General features: G+C 35.0%; 1 protein-coding gene across 3 annotated transcripts in view; it reads right to left on the reverse strand.

Annotated features, from left to right (window-relative positions):
• LOC150082129 (UPF0462 protein C4orf33 homolog) overlaps window positions 1-15,018 on the reverse strand; it is an 87,524-nt gene that overhangs the window by 11,149 nt on the left and 61,357 nt on the right. For all 3 annotated transcript variants that reach the window (XM_090379999.1, XM_090379998.1, XM_090380000.1), the window contains exons 5-6: window positions 11,558-11,748; window positions 7,124-7,227 (exon numbers count right to left, since the gene is read on the reverse strand). In XM_090379999.1, the coding sequence (XP_090236125.1) occupies window positions 7,124-7,227; window positions 11,558-11,748 (295 nt within the window). The remainder of the gene's footprint in view (window positions 1-7,123; window positions 7,228-11,557; window positions 11,749-15,018) is intronic.

Genomic DNA, 15,018 nt, shown 5'->3' on the forward strand with positions numbered 1-15,018 from the left:
ATGAAAGGCTAATTCTGACGCTGCTGAACGAGAAGCACGAACTGAGGCTTCGTGTTGATTTACACGAATATTAAGAGAAAACCGCGTCGAACCCTGATAAGACGAGTCGCAATCACCGCAAGAAATGTTGTATACTAGATCATTAATTTGTGTTGCGAACGCGGAAAGAACCGAGCGATTGTTCAGTATAGTGTGTAACTTCCGTATAGGCCTAGCTATAATTTTAAATTCGGTATCTTTAAAGAATCTGTTAAGCTGTTTGTGCCACTGTTCAACGTATGGGACAGAAATAAAGTATTTTTTGATATTACTATTGTTGATTGGTGCAGTATTTTGTATCCTATCCTTAGCTTGTACCCTAATTCGATTTATTGTGTTAATGGGATAACCCCTGTTCAAGAATCTGCTAGTTAATATTTGTATTTCTGAGTCCAAAGCAGAATCGGTCGTTGAATATTTATAGGCATTTAGAAATTGATTAAAGATAATCGATCTTTTGTAGGTGAACGGGTGGTAGCTATTATAATGTAGAAGCATACCGGTGTTTGTGGGTTTTCGATAGATGCTAAATTGTATTTTGTTCGAGTCCCGGGTAAGCGTGAAATTTAGAAAGTTTAATGATTTAGTATCCGTATCTTCCCTTTCCAATGTAAATTTGAGTCTAGAATGAATATTATTAAACGAATGTAAAATGTCTTGGATAGTACTACTATCGGTAATAACTAGAACATCGTCTAAATACCTCCCATAGTATGTGATACGGGGACGAAAAGGTGTCAAATGTATCTGCTCAATCGTTGAGAGATAGATCTCTGACATTAAGCCACTCAGGCTCAAACCCATTGGTAATCCAAAAATTTGTTTGTACACCTTGTCTCGAAAGGTGATGTAGTTAGCCTCAACTAATAGTTTAATTAAGTGAAAAATTTCCTTAATAGGCAGCTTCGTATAATTAGTCGGTGTCAAGTTTTTATTTAACATATCCCAAATAATATCTAATGTGTATTCAACGTTTACATTCGTATATAATGATGTAACATCTAATGAGAATAAATTGTCATTGTCGCCGAGTCTACAGTCTTTAAGATTATTAAATAATGTATCGTAATTCTTAATCCCAAATTGTATAACCTGTCTAAAAGGTTTTATAATGTTATATACATATGTGGCTAAGGCTGAAAATGCCGAGTTCCTGTAGGAAACAATAGGTCGAATCGGAAATCCAGGCTTGTGTAATTTTACCTGACCAAAAAGTGCAGGAATATTGTATGTTCTGGACTTCAATTCCTTCAACTGAACCATAGTAATGTAGTCGTTTTTACGATATGTGGTTAACGTTTTATTGTATTGATTTACCAAATTGGTAAACAGTGTCGGGTCCACTTCACGATAAGTGGAGGTATCAGACACAACTGAATCTAACTTATTAATATAATCATGTTTATCTAGTATTACCACTGTGTCTCCTTTATCTGCCCTCTGTATAATAATGTCCTTATTTTCTCGAAGTTCTCGTAAAGCTGAACTGTCATGTGTATTCAATTTAGGAAGTCGCGTTTCTTTTATGTTATTCACTACTTGGTTAACTTGTTGAATAAATACATCTTTTTGTGGAACACTACGAAGTCCAAATTCAATATCAATTACGCATTGTTTTTTTGGCAGCTTTCGAGGTGGTAAATTATAATTTAATCCTTTGGATAAAAGTGAAATCTGGTCCTGCGATAGTGTACACGAGGAAAGATTTGTAACCTGTTGATATGTTGGTTCGTTGGATACTGGGTGAGGGGGTGTTCGTGAACTAGCCGACATATTCTGTGGTAGTGCGTTATGTGTCTGTGGGGGGGATGTCACCCAACTCGTGTGAACTTGGTCGCAAGCTCGCGACAATGTGTTAGAATTCGCATGAACGTGTCTTGAACTATTCGATAATGTTTGCAACTTATTAACGTGTCTGTTTTTTATCTCTGAGGCTTGTGCTTCCCGTCGCAAATCTATGGAGGTCTTCAATACAGACCAATCGTTCGGATGTAGATAATTTTTTAATTTATCGCGAAGCTTCCTAACCTGGGAAAGGTATTTTTGTTTATCCGAATATCGAGATTTTAAGGCAAGCTTAACAATATTACGTGATGTCGCCAGTGATAATTGTTTTATGCCTGAAATTTTTTGATTTAAATTCACCCTGGCAAACTTCGGAACGATGTTGTTTTGAAGGCAATATTTTAGGAAAGAAATATGGTAACTTTGGGCCGAGTACCTTAGTGTAGATTTAATGTAATTTTGTACCAAGCCATTCAAAAAATCTCCCATAATTGTGTGTATCGATTGTATACTACTGGAGAGACAGGAAGAGAATGGAATAGTCAATAAGAGTTTGGAAATTCTTCGTATAATTAGTCGACACCGACTAATTATACGAAGCTGCCTATTAAGGAAATTTTTCACTTAATTAAACTATTAGTTGAGGCTAACTACATCACCTTTCGAGACAAGGTGTACAAACAAATTTTTGGATTACCAATGGGTTTGAGCCTGAGTGGCTTAATGTCAGAGATCTATCTCTCAACGATTGAGCAGATACATTTGACACCTTTTCGTCCCCGTATCACATACTATGGGAGGTATTTAGACGATGTTCTAGTTATTACCGATAGTAGTACTATCCAAGACATTTTACATTCGTTTAATAATATTCATTCTAGACTCAAATTTACATTGGAAAGGGAAGATACGGATACTAAATCATTAAACTTTCTAAATTTCACGCTTACCCGGGACTCGAACAAAATACAATTTAGCATCTATCGAAAACCCACAAACACCGGTATGCTTCTACATTATAATAGCTACCACCCGTTCACCTACAAAAGATCGATTATCTTTAATCAATTTCTAAATGCCTATAAATATTCAACGACCGATTCTGCTTTGGACTCAGAAATACAAATATTAACTAGCAGATTCTTGAACAGGGGTTATCCCATTAACACAATAAATCGAATTAGGGTACAAGCTAAGGATAGGATACAAAATACTGCACCAATCAACAATAGTAATATCAAAAAATACTTTATTTCTGTCCCATACGTTGAACAGTGGCACAAACAGCTTAACAGATTCTTTAAAGATACCGAATTTAAAATTATAGCTAGGCCTATACGGAAGTTACACACTATACTGAACAATCGCTCGGTTCTTTCCGCGTTCGCAACACAAATTAATGATCTAGTATACAACATTTCTTGCGGTGATTGCGACTCGTCTTATCAGGGTTCGACGCGGTTTTCTCTTAATATTCGTGTAAATCAACACGAAGCCTCAGTTCGTGCTTCTCGTTCAGCAGCGTCAGAATTAGCCTTTCATGCCATTAACGAAAAACATACTTTTTTATTTAACGAGGCCAAAATACTTAACGTTCAACGTAATTATACGCGACTATTAATTGCAGAAACCATTGAAATTAAATTACACGAGAATTCTGTTAATGTTCGGCGGCCATATTTGATCTCCGATGCGTGGACCTTTACGCGCATGCGCGAAGACACATAATCACTATTTAAGTTGCAGGTTTTGCCTGATTCGGTGATTTTCATTCCTGTGATCACGACAGTCGGTCGAAAAGCATTGTCAGCTTCAGGAAGGAAGATCGTTTTGAATATTTTCGTTATTCTTTTAATTGCGTTAATTTGAATTTTAATTGTTTTGAATTGATTTTGAATTGTGTTAAATTGATTATTTAATTATTTATATTTTACTTTAATTATTTATATTTTACTTTAATGGACCGGTAAGTTGTCGATTTTTTCGTTTTTTCCGTTTTAATTTCTGGAGGGTATCATACGGAAGTGTTCCACGTACTATATTGAGGTAAACTCCTCTTATTAATTTACTAATATGGTAAGTATGAATGTTATTTCTTGCAGATAGGGATAATTTCATTAGGAATAATAAGTCCAACTAGGACTACAAAATTATTATTTTTTTCTAGTTAAAGGAGGTGATATATGTTAATTATCTTGAGAAAAGTAATGACGTTTGAGACATTTATTCTATTACCTAAGATTGAAGCAACTGCAAGAGAATCTTTTGTTATGTCCAGAGTTAAAAAGTTCTGGCGTTCTCTTGCATATTTTGTGCATTCAACAAGGATATGTATCACTGAAAGTGTAGTGTTACAGTGAAGACACTGAAGGGGAAGGGGGGTCTCCCCTCTTAAGAGATAACAACGAGTAATGTTAGTGTGGCCTAGTCTCAAATGAGCTAATGTTACCTCCTGCTGTTGGATTGAACTGAAGCTTGAAGGCCATCATTCAAGATTTGGTTTAATACTTCGAAGCTTATTTTTAAGCTGTTGTTGCCATGATAACTCCCACTGGTACATGCATTTTCCCTGGATTACTGGTCTATAGTCTTGATGAGGGACTTTCCACTTGTTGTTGAGTGGTAGGTTAACTGATTTGGCAGCATTGCCGTATGTCATGGGACCCAGCAGAAATGTATGTTTCTCCCAAGTTCTGATAAGGTATGCAAAGAGGTGATTATTTCTTTTGCAATTGGATGTGTGATGATTTTTAGTGCTTGAAGTGCACTTAAAGAATCTGAGAAAATTATGCTGTTTTTAATACTGGAGGATTCAATGTACTTCAGCGAAATCTGAATTGCTATTAGTTCAGTAGAGAATATACTGAACTCACATGACAATTTATAGGCTAATGTGATGTTTGGGAAAATTGCGGAAATTCCAACGTGGGTATTGTTCTTTGATCCATCAGTATGTATTGTGACAAGCTGGGAAACTGGTCCACTACTGCATGGTATAGTTGTAAGAAATTTTCTCTAGCAAAAATTTTTCTCTCATAAATTTATTCCATTTATGAAGGTATAAATCGCATGAAGGTGAAGTGATGCTCCAAGGAGCAAGGGAGAGTGGAAAGGTATTTGCGATATTGTCTAAGGTTACATTGAGTTCTAAAAGGTGCTTTATTCACATACCCAAAGGATGGTTAGCAGTAGGGCGGTTTTGGTATAACCTGCAGTGCTGGGGTGTGAAAAGTATCGGCCAGTTTGGGTGCTCTGGCATAGATCTAATTTTATATGCATAGCATAGTATAAGTTGGTGTCTTCTGATTGAGAGAGCCAGTTCATGCGCTTCGGTATATAAACTATGTATTGGAGATGTGCAGTATGCTCCCAGGGCAATGCATATTGCACTATGGTGGATAGGGTCAGACCAGCTAAGGACACTAGGTCTTGCTGAGCTATATACTGGTGATCAGCTCCCCACTTAGTTGCTGAGAGAACCTGAATGATATTTTGCTTTTGCTGATAAGATGTTCTTAGTATTTTAATATGCTCTAAAAAGGTAAGTTTATTATCTAATATGATTCCTAAGAACCGTATGGTGGAGTGAACTGCTATTGGTTGGCCATTCAGTTGTAGTTCAGGATTTTTGAGGATTTTATGTTGGCGGCAATATGGATGCACAACGTCTTTTGGGGGAAAAGTTGAAAGTCATTAATTTGTGTCCATGAACTGATCTTATTTATTGCCTCTTGTAACTGTTTCTCAATAGTATTCATGTTTTTCACATGACACGAAATGCTAAGGTCATCTACAAACAGTGCTGTATCAATAGTGTTTTGGAAGATGTTCGACAATGGAGTTAATTGCAATTTTTATAATTGCAATTAACTCCATTAACTCCATTAACGCAAGGCTTTATACTCAGTGCTACTCTTTTTATAAGAGTAGCACTGAGTATAAAGCCTTGGAGGGCTCCTTCTTCTTGCAAGAATACTTGGGATAACGAAGTTATGAATCTAACCTGAGAAGTACGTTTACAGGAAGTTTTGTATGAAAATTGGGAGATGACCCTGAAGTCCATGTTGATATAATTTGCAGAGTATTCCATACTTCCACGTGGAATCGTAAGCCTTACTGATATCAAAGCATACCATGACATGATGTTCCAATCTAAGGAATGCATTTCAGATGGAGTTCAAGTCATACTAGTATATCTAATGTTGATCTGTTTTGTTGGATATCAAATTGTGCAGCATGTATGAGATTAAAATTTTCTAGGTACCATATCAGTCGATGGTTTACTACCTTTTCAAGAATTTTGCAGAGGCAACTGGTCAAGGCAATGGGTCTACAGCAAGTGGGGTTTTTTTGGATCTCTACCTGGTTTAAGGAAGGCAAGGACTGTAGCATGATGCCATTGTTTATGGAATGTATCCTCTAGGCACAGGATATTGAACAGATCAAGGAGTGACTGCAATGATTCAGCACTTAGTTCTTGTATCATTGAATAGTGAATATTATCTGGTCCTACCATGCTGTGTCTAGATGTTGACAGAGCTCTATGCAGTTCACAGATAGTAAATGGTAGGTTATATTGTTCATTCCCTTTTGATGAAAAGTTTAATTTTTGTTTTTCTTCATTTGTTTTAAATCTTCTGTAGGTTGGGTGTAATTTTCTGTTGCTGATGTTTTGGCAAAGATTTCCCCTAAGATATTGGCAATTTTAACAGGGTCAGAAACATTCTGTTCCCTCCATTCTATTATAGGCAAAGGAATTGTCTGATATTTACCATTCATTGTTTAAAATTATTTTTCAGATTTTATGTGTAGAAGTTTCTTGATTGATGGTCAAAGTAAAGCGAATCTAAGCTGTCTTTTTATTACAGCAGCTAACATACCGTGCTCTTGCTCGCACATGTTGGGTCCCTTGATGCTGATTTCACTAGAACTAATGAAGAACATTACAGATGTGGATACAGTGGAAAAAGGTTGAATATTTCTCATTAAAACAATAAAATACACCAGATTTATTCATCAATGCAGATTATTATTATTTCTTTAATTTGACTTGTACACAACTCATTACTCTGGCATTCAATCACTTACTGGGATCGATCAATGATGGAAACTAATGTTTAATCTTACCTTTTGGAATTAATGTTAGAAAAATTAATTTAACACACACAGTTTTCCATTTCCATAAGCAATTTGTCATTTTCCAAAAAAGGTAAAAATATGAAGAATTTTAAATTCCATAACTAAAAAAAAGCACTGGGAAAATTATTTTCCTAAAATAAAATTACCAAATGGGACTTACCAGACTCTTTAATTGCCTGCTTCCACAGATCAGAAAGTTTGGCACTTTGGTTTCCTTTAAGTATCTTTTCGAACTCCATATATCTGAAGTATTCTAACCTATGACTGAAAGAAAGAAAAGAAATTATAAATATATATATTTTAAATATCAAACTGTCACGTGAATACTTAAAAATTTTCTTAAGAAGAATGAGGATTTATTGTGCTGATATGAAGAAATGGAAAAAAGAAGAACACAACAGGAATATCCAATTAACATCCCTGAACTGTAATGAGAAAGTAATATATATTGCCAATTTTGTTATTTTTGGATTAACTACATAGTATGTGAAGCCTATATTACTGTTTGTTAAACTTTTTAACATGAAATGTCAATTGAAGTGTCAGAGAAGACATCTTCATTGAAATATTAAGTGTCTATAAATTATTCACCTGATTATGAAGTTTGATTTTTATAATACATTACAATAAAATTTTATTGTAATAGGTATTATAAAATGATTTGCTTCACTTAATAAAGCAACTCAAAGAATTTCTTATCACACAACTGCACTTCAGTAAACCTCCACATGGGCACCTTTGGTAGCATGTAAAATGTAAAGGTGAAAGCTGATTTCATTCCAAGAATTTTGAAGCATCTCATGAAAATTGAGTCTCTGGCTGTTCAAATCCAATCTTTTAATTCTGCGATGCTGTTAACTTTTTTTTGCGTACCTTGCCCTTTACTTGGAAATTCATAGGTGTGATATTCAGGGAATGAGAAGGCTGTGAAATGGGACCATCGCAGCAGATCCATTGGTTAGGAAATTTTTTATTGAGAAAATTCTCACATACAAGCTCCAGTGTGGTTGTGGCCCATCTTGCTGATAGAACACATGCACGGCATATTTTTCAGCTGAGGTGCAGCATACAATTCAAACATATCTAGGTAATTTGCAGAATGCACAGTGTTTTCATGGAGGAAAAATGGCCCAATTGTCTGGCCGAAGGACAGTGTGCACTGCACATTTACCTTAGGACTATCACATTTTGTTCATAAACTGAGTAGGGATTTTCAGATTTACATATTGTGTCCGTTAACTTTACCAGGCAAATGGAATGTTGCCTCATCACCAAAAACGACATTTTCTAGAAAGTGCTGATCTTCGTCTATATGTTGAGAATGTGAAACAGTGAATTCCTCTCATTGTGGTTTATTGTGAGGATTAATTTCCTGCACAATTTGCACTTTGTAAGCATAAAGTTTCAATCTTTTGCAAACAACCCTGTGTAATGTTGATCACTGTATTTGCAATTGCAGCTTGCCTGGCAGATAGATTTTTGTAAGACTTTGGGTAAACACTTCCTGAATTTCCAAAACATTATCTATAGATAACTAGGCCCACCTGTTCCTTTCTGGTGTAGCACACTGCTAGTTTCTTGAAACTGTTTCAGCCATTGCACCATTGATTGTTCCATAGGTGGATCTTTCTGGAATTCCTCATGAAATCTCGCTTTGCAGTGAGATTTAGTATCTCACAACCACAACATGCACACTGCTTTCTCCTGCACTGTTGCAATTTTAATGCTGTACTGATGCAATGCAATGCTTGCTAGGATCAAGGCTGCCAATAACATGAGAAAAAACTCATTGATAACTATAGCAAACCATTTTAAGATACTTATTACAATAAAATTTTAATTGAGATTCATAATCAGGTGAACTATTTTTGGCACCCTGTATAAAATGAAAGAAGAAATGAATGACAGTGGTGAAAACTGAAAGACATTTATTATTTTAATTGCATGTCTATATTTTTTATTTTCAAATCTAGGCTAAAATGTTAAGAAATAGATTAAAAGGTTGATTATAAATTTAAATACTTTAATGAATAATTCATATTGATTATTGTTAACTAACACGGAGTCAAACGAAAACAAAAGTTATAAGCAAACTTAATGTGTCCGAGCAAAGGACCACATGTAGACCACAGCTACTAAGAAAACAGAAATGTGGAGCCAACATGCAATAGTGACCTCTAGGAAAATTTTTTTGAAGAATGGCAATTGCTATGTTAGACATATTAAAATAAGTGATACCATGCCTGAATATATCCAAGTATGTAATGAATTAAGTTCGGCCATGATGAAACTTAGTGATAGTATAGTGGTAAAATGGATGTGGAATATGAAAAAAAAGAACCTAAACTCAATAAAGCTTAAAATTCTTGTTTCTTTCAGATATTCTTTGTCCATCACTATATAATCAAAAAAGTAAATAAATAAATATGTTTTTGGTTTTTAGATTTTTATTTAGTTTATACGGAAGGAACTTTCAATAGCAAAAATTATGTAAAACTAAACATTTGTCAGGGTAACTAAGAGTAAGAACAGGTGCATGTAAAAAAATGCTAGGAGCATAGTAAATAAATTTGATGAAATTGAAGAGATAGAGTCAAGACATCAAATGTGAGCACTGTTGGGATATCAGATACATGGTGCCACACAGATATAAGGAATGCAGAATTTGAATATGGGGTGTGCAGCGTGTTTAGAAATAACAAACAAGATAAGAAGGGAGGAGGGGTTATGCTGTTAGTTAAGAAACACATAAAACCTTATGTGTTTACCTCAGGCAGTGTATTCAGTTCACATGGGTGGCCAGTGCAATGCTGAGTCAATTTCGTGTGAAACACTGGGAAAGCAAAAATGAGAGCAGGAGTGTGTTATAGGCGACTGATGAGTACAACTGTACGGAGAAAAAGAGTGGGCCACTAAATCAGAAAGGTCTTATAATGGGAGTTTAACTTTCCAGATACTGACTGGAATTTGCGGTTGATCACTTGTACTCTACCAAGACTTTTGTGGATTTATTGGATGACTGTTTTCTACAGAAGCATGTTCTAGAGGCAACAAGAGGGAGTAATACTCTTGACTTGATTATCAGCAGTGATTATTCATGCATTAAGAATCTGCAGATAAAGGAACCACTAGGTGGCAGTTATCATAGTGTATTGATTTAGGATTTACTTAAAGATGTAACTACCATTGGGGGTAAACAGAAGGGTTTTTGCTTTCGTAAAGGTGACTACAGTGGTCTCAGACAGTTTTTAAATTCTATACAATGGAACCAACTGATGTTACCAACAGCAAATTCTAAATGGGAAGCATTCAAGGAATTAATCATGGAAGCTACTAGGATTTTCATACCTACTAAGGAATATTGTTCAATGTTTAGGTCTAAGTGGATGTCATATGAAATAATGAGACATGTGGCAGAGAAGAAAAATGCAAGGGATGCATATAAATTATCAGGCGACACATGCCTATGGTGGTTAAAAGCTAGAATTTAATCAAGTCACAAAGGAGGTCAGGCAAGCAAAGGCAGATTATGAGAAATCTTCAGCAAAGGATGCAAAGAAAAGCAACAAAGACTTCTTTACTTATGTAAACACTAGAAGGAAAGGGATGAATCAAATTGGTCCAACTCAATATCAGTGGTTTGACTGTTGATTATCCTACTCAGGTTACTGACAAACTGAATGAATATATTGCATCTACATTCGCACATGAGGAATTATTTACTGAAGGGGATGCTGGAAGTTTATCAAACTCTAACAGGGAACTAAGTGATTTTGTAATAACTGAGAGGAAAGTAGAAGAGAAATTGTTGATGTTAAACATAAGAAAGGCACTTGGGGTGGTGGGATCTATCCAATTATATTAAGGGAGGTAGTGAAGGAATTAAGCAAACCCTTGACCATAATTATGAGAGCATCCTTGGATTCAGTGGAGGTCACCATGGAGTGGAGTTGTGAGAATGTATCCCCAATTCACAAAGGGAGATCAAAGGGTGACACGCGTAATTACAGACCTGTTAGTTTAACTTCTGTTCCAGGGAAAATAATGGGTTGGGTTGGGTTAGTTTTGATTTTATTGGCACATTAGCTTCTAAGGCTATAATGTGCCAAGACCAGGAAAATAATGGAGTCACTGGTTAAAGATGTAATGCAGAATCATCTAGACAAAACTGCAGTTATAGTTAAGAACAGAATGGATTTCTTAAGGGGAAAACTTGTCTGACCAAATTGATTGGATATCACGATGTGGTCAGAAAGGAATTGGATGCAAAAAATAAATTTTAAAGTATGGAATGATGTCCAATAGGTTCAAAAGTGTTTACAAGATAAACTTTAATGATATCACTGTATTTTATGACATCGCATAGATTCAAACAAACAGTGTACATGTGTGCGTATGTAAATTAGACTCAATCTGACAACTTGCTTACAGTTACGCCTTTTGATGATTCAACAGGATAGGTTATCATTCAAATACCTTTATACATGAAATTTATATTTTTATTTAATTAAAATGGGTTTGAATTCAGACATAATATCTGACTCATTTAAAAACTAATTAATGGGTGAAGGAAAAAAAGTTAATATGAACTTACAAATTTGGATGAACGTGATGACCAGTAGGTACTGGATAAAGGGCTTCATAAACTCTTTTATCTTCTGCTCCATGAATGGCAAATGCATTAAACAAATGCACCCTTTGTGGAAAATAGTCTGAAGGAATTTTTGCAGTTCCAAACCATTTCTCTCCCCTGATTTCTGCTTTATATTTCAGTGGAAGCATTTGCTAAGGACATCAGACAAAAGAATAATTAACTAAATCAAAGTTTTTTTGTTTTTTTTTTTTAAATGCCATAAATACAGAAGATTAATCATTTAAGAATTTTTTTGTTTACATTGAGAGAAAACTTCATTTCCATTCATCTATTTATGACAATGATCTGTACTAAGCAGCAATGCTGATAAAATAATATAGCTTTAAAAAGTAATAATGCTACTCTACATTATATTTTTCTGTCTTTCCTGTCTGGGAACAATTTAGTATTAAATAGCACAAGTGTCTGGGAAAGACAGCAAATGCCAAACTCTGTCACTGTCCTTCCAGTGACAGAGTTTGGGCTTGTGCTCTTTAGAAATGACTAGTTTAACCATGAGTCAACCTAAAGTTACTAATATTGTTTAGGATCAAATAACATCACCAGGTGCAAATCCATTATTCATTAAAAATTCAAAGTGTTGAAACACATTCCTTTGCCTTTCACAACTGCTACTCTGTCTCTCTCCTCATCATCAAACTTAGAACTTCATGATCTCTCCCAGCCCTATGATGTCATCTGATTCATGGGAGATGATCAAGTCTAGATTATTTTTCCTCTAGTACTTTCTCTAACATGCTGATATAAATAACAATCATCTAGTCAATTTAAAACTTTTGTTCCTAATGGCAAGTTTCCCTCCACTTGCTCCAATCAATTAGGTTTGAAATCACCCATAATAAGACATTCACACTTGTGCACCCATGATATTTTTATATAGAGGCTCTCATCATAGTCTTCTGATCTGTTGTTTATACATACTCTCAATTATACCTTTGCTTCCAGCTAGCTCACACCACACAGATTCTGTACTAGCATGCATGACTTCTGAATCTGGGACAGGTTTTGTTACACTTGGGCAGCTTTTAATAAGAGGTATGACCCCACCACCCTTTGCTATTCTATCTAAATATATTGCACATACCATAGTGAAAATCAGCATCACCTATTTCTGGCAGGCACCACATTTCCATTAGCCCTATTATGTCAGCATTAGTTGTTCTAATCAGGAGTTCAAATTCACTCACTTTATTGACAACACTCCTGACATTTCTTTATGGTCCAATTGTTGCTTCATTTAAATTTAAACTTTTTGCAAATTACAATACCTTTTCTCCCTTTTTAAGACTATCCAAAATTTGTATCCTTGATTTTAGAGAAATAAAGTTTCTTTTGAGCAGTGCTTTTTTTACTTTCCTTAGGCATAATTTAGGGCCAAAATTTAATTCACAGCAAAGAAATTATTTCAGTACGGTTCTTAAGAACAAAGTTTAGTAATACACACCTGGAAAAATTTATAAATGATCAAATAAAAATAACCTTAAAAGTCATGAACTGCATGCTTCGAAGTCACAATTTATGGTCTCAAACAAACACAAGTTCAATAGCACAGAATCTAACACTGGAATTTCCCAACAAAATAATATACAGGGATTTCCCAATAATTTTTTTTTGGTAACGACTAGTGAGTCAACAGCGGGGATTCACAAAAAAGAATGAAAATGTTGAAAATTACATCCGACGTAATAGCAGAGTTTCCCTGCACAAAGACTCAAAAATACCATATGTGAGGTTTGCCACAATTCTCTAACCGTGTTAGAGCAAAACCATGTTGTAAAAGTACTGAAAGTACTGTGTTATACAGGGATTGCCTGTACAATATTTACCCGAGATTATGCAGTGAATATTGTACAGGCAACCCCTGATATAACACAGTACTTCTATAACACAGTTTCGCTCTAACACAACTGATAAATTCCGGCCCTAAATTATGCCTAAGGAAAGTAAAAAAAGCACCATTCAAAAGAAACTTTATTTCTCTAAAATCAAAGATACAAATTTTGGATAGTCTTAAAAAGGGGGAAAAGGTATCGTAATTTGCAAAAAGTTTAAATTTAAATGAAGAAACAATCCGGATCATAAAGAAAAATTAACAGAAAATTATAACTGCTGTTGCGGGGGTTTGATGATGCATAAGCTGCTTTGGCTATAATGCAGAACTGCTGTTGCTGCAGGATCTTTCATTTCTGCAAACATGAGAGCTCGTCCCTGAGCACCAATAATTAAGAAAATGGAAGAAGTATTCAATATTTGGATTGCTGATAGTAGTAAAAAATGGATCCCATTAGATGCAATGTAATTAAACAAAAGGCAATAAAAATTTATAACCATTTAAAAGAAAATGGAGAATCTTCTGTTAACCTAGCGTTTGTTGCTAGTAAAGGTTGATTTGAGAGATTTAAAAACCGCTTCTCATTACATAACATAAGAATTCAAAGGGGAAAGTGCATCGGCTGATAATGAAGCTGACAAGAAGTATGCAGACGAATTTTAAAAAATTACTGAAGAACATGGATACACACCACATCAAGTTTTCAATGGCATTGAGACAGGTCTTTGGTGGGAAAAAAATGCCCAACAGAACGTTTATTTCAAAAAAGAGAAAACTGTACCAGGTTTTAAGGCATCACAAGATCATGTAATGTTACTTACGTGCAGTTGCACCAAGAGATTACATGATAAAATCTATGCTAGTTTATAGATCTTCTAATCCATGTTCAATGAAAGGTGTAAATAAAAATGCGTTACCAGTATATTGGAAAGCAAATAAAAAAGCATGGGTAATTGCTGATTTATTTAAAGAATGGTTTCTAAGTTGCTTTGTGCCAGCTGTGAAAAACTATTTAAAGCAGAAAAATCTAGATTTCAAAGTTTTATTACTATTGGATAATGTGCCAGGCCACCCAAAAGATTTAATTCATCCAAATGTTGAAGTAATGTTCCTATCACCTAATACAACTTTTTTAATTCAGCCGTTAGATCAAGGCATTATATTTACCTTTAAAATCTATTAACATCAGAAAATTGTTACAATGGATTTTGGAAAAAATTGATTCTAAATCTATCGAAGTGATGGAGGCATGGAAACACATATCAATTGTGGACTGTATCGGAATCATAGTTTTATCACTCAAAGGAGTAAAACCGTCAACATTAAATGTTGACGGTTTTACTCCTTTGGAAAAATGTATTTTACTCCTTTGGAAAAATGTATGGTCAGATGTACATTCATTCAGGAAATATGGTTGAACCGGCAGAAAACGGAATTGGTGTGAAGTAGAACTTGCTAAGTCGGTAGGAGGGGAAGGTTTTGATATGACTACTGAAGCCGTTCAAGAATTATTGGTTGAAAAAGGTGGCTGGCGAAGCAGATTTGGTGGAAATGGCATCAGACTAAGAAC

The sequence above is a fragment of the Mastigoproctus giganteus genome, chromosome 8 (assembly GCF_048544385.1).
Source record: "Mastigoproctus giganteus isolate SK-2022 chromosome 8, ASM4854438v1, whole genome shotgun sequence".
Taxonomy (NCBI): domain Eukaryota; kingdom Metazoa; phylum Arthropoda; class Arachnida; order Uropygi; family Thelyphonidae; genus Mastigoproctus; species Mastigoproctus giganteus.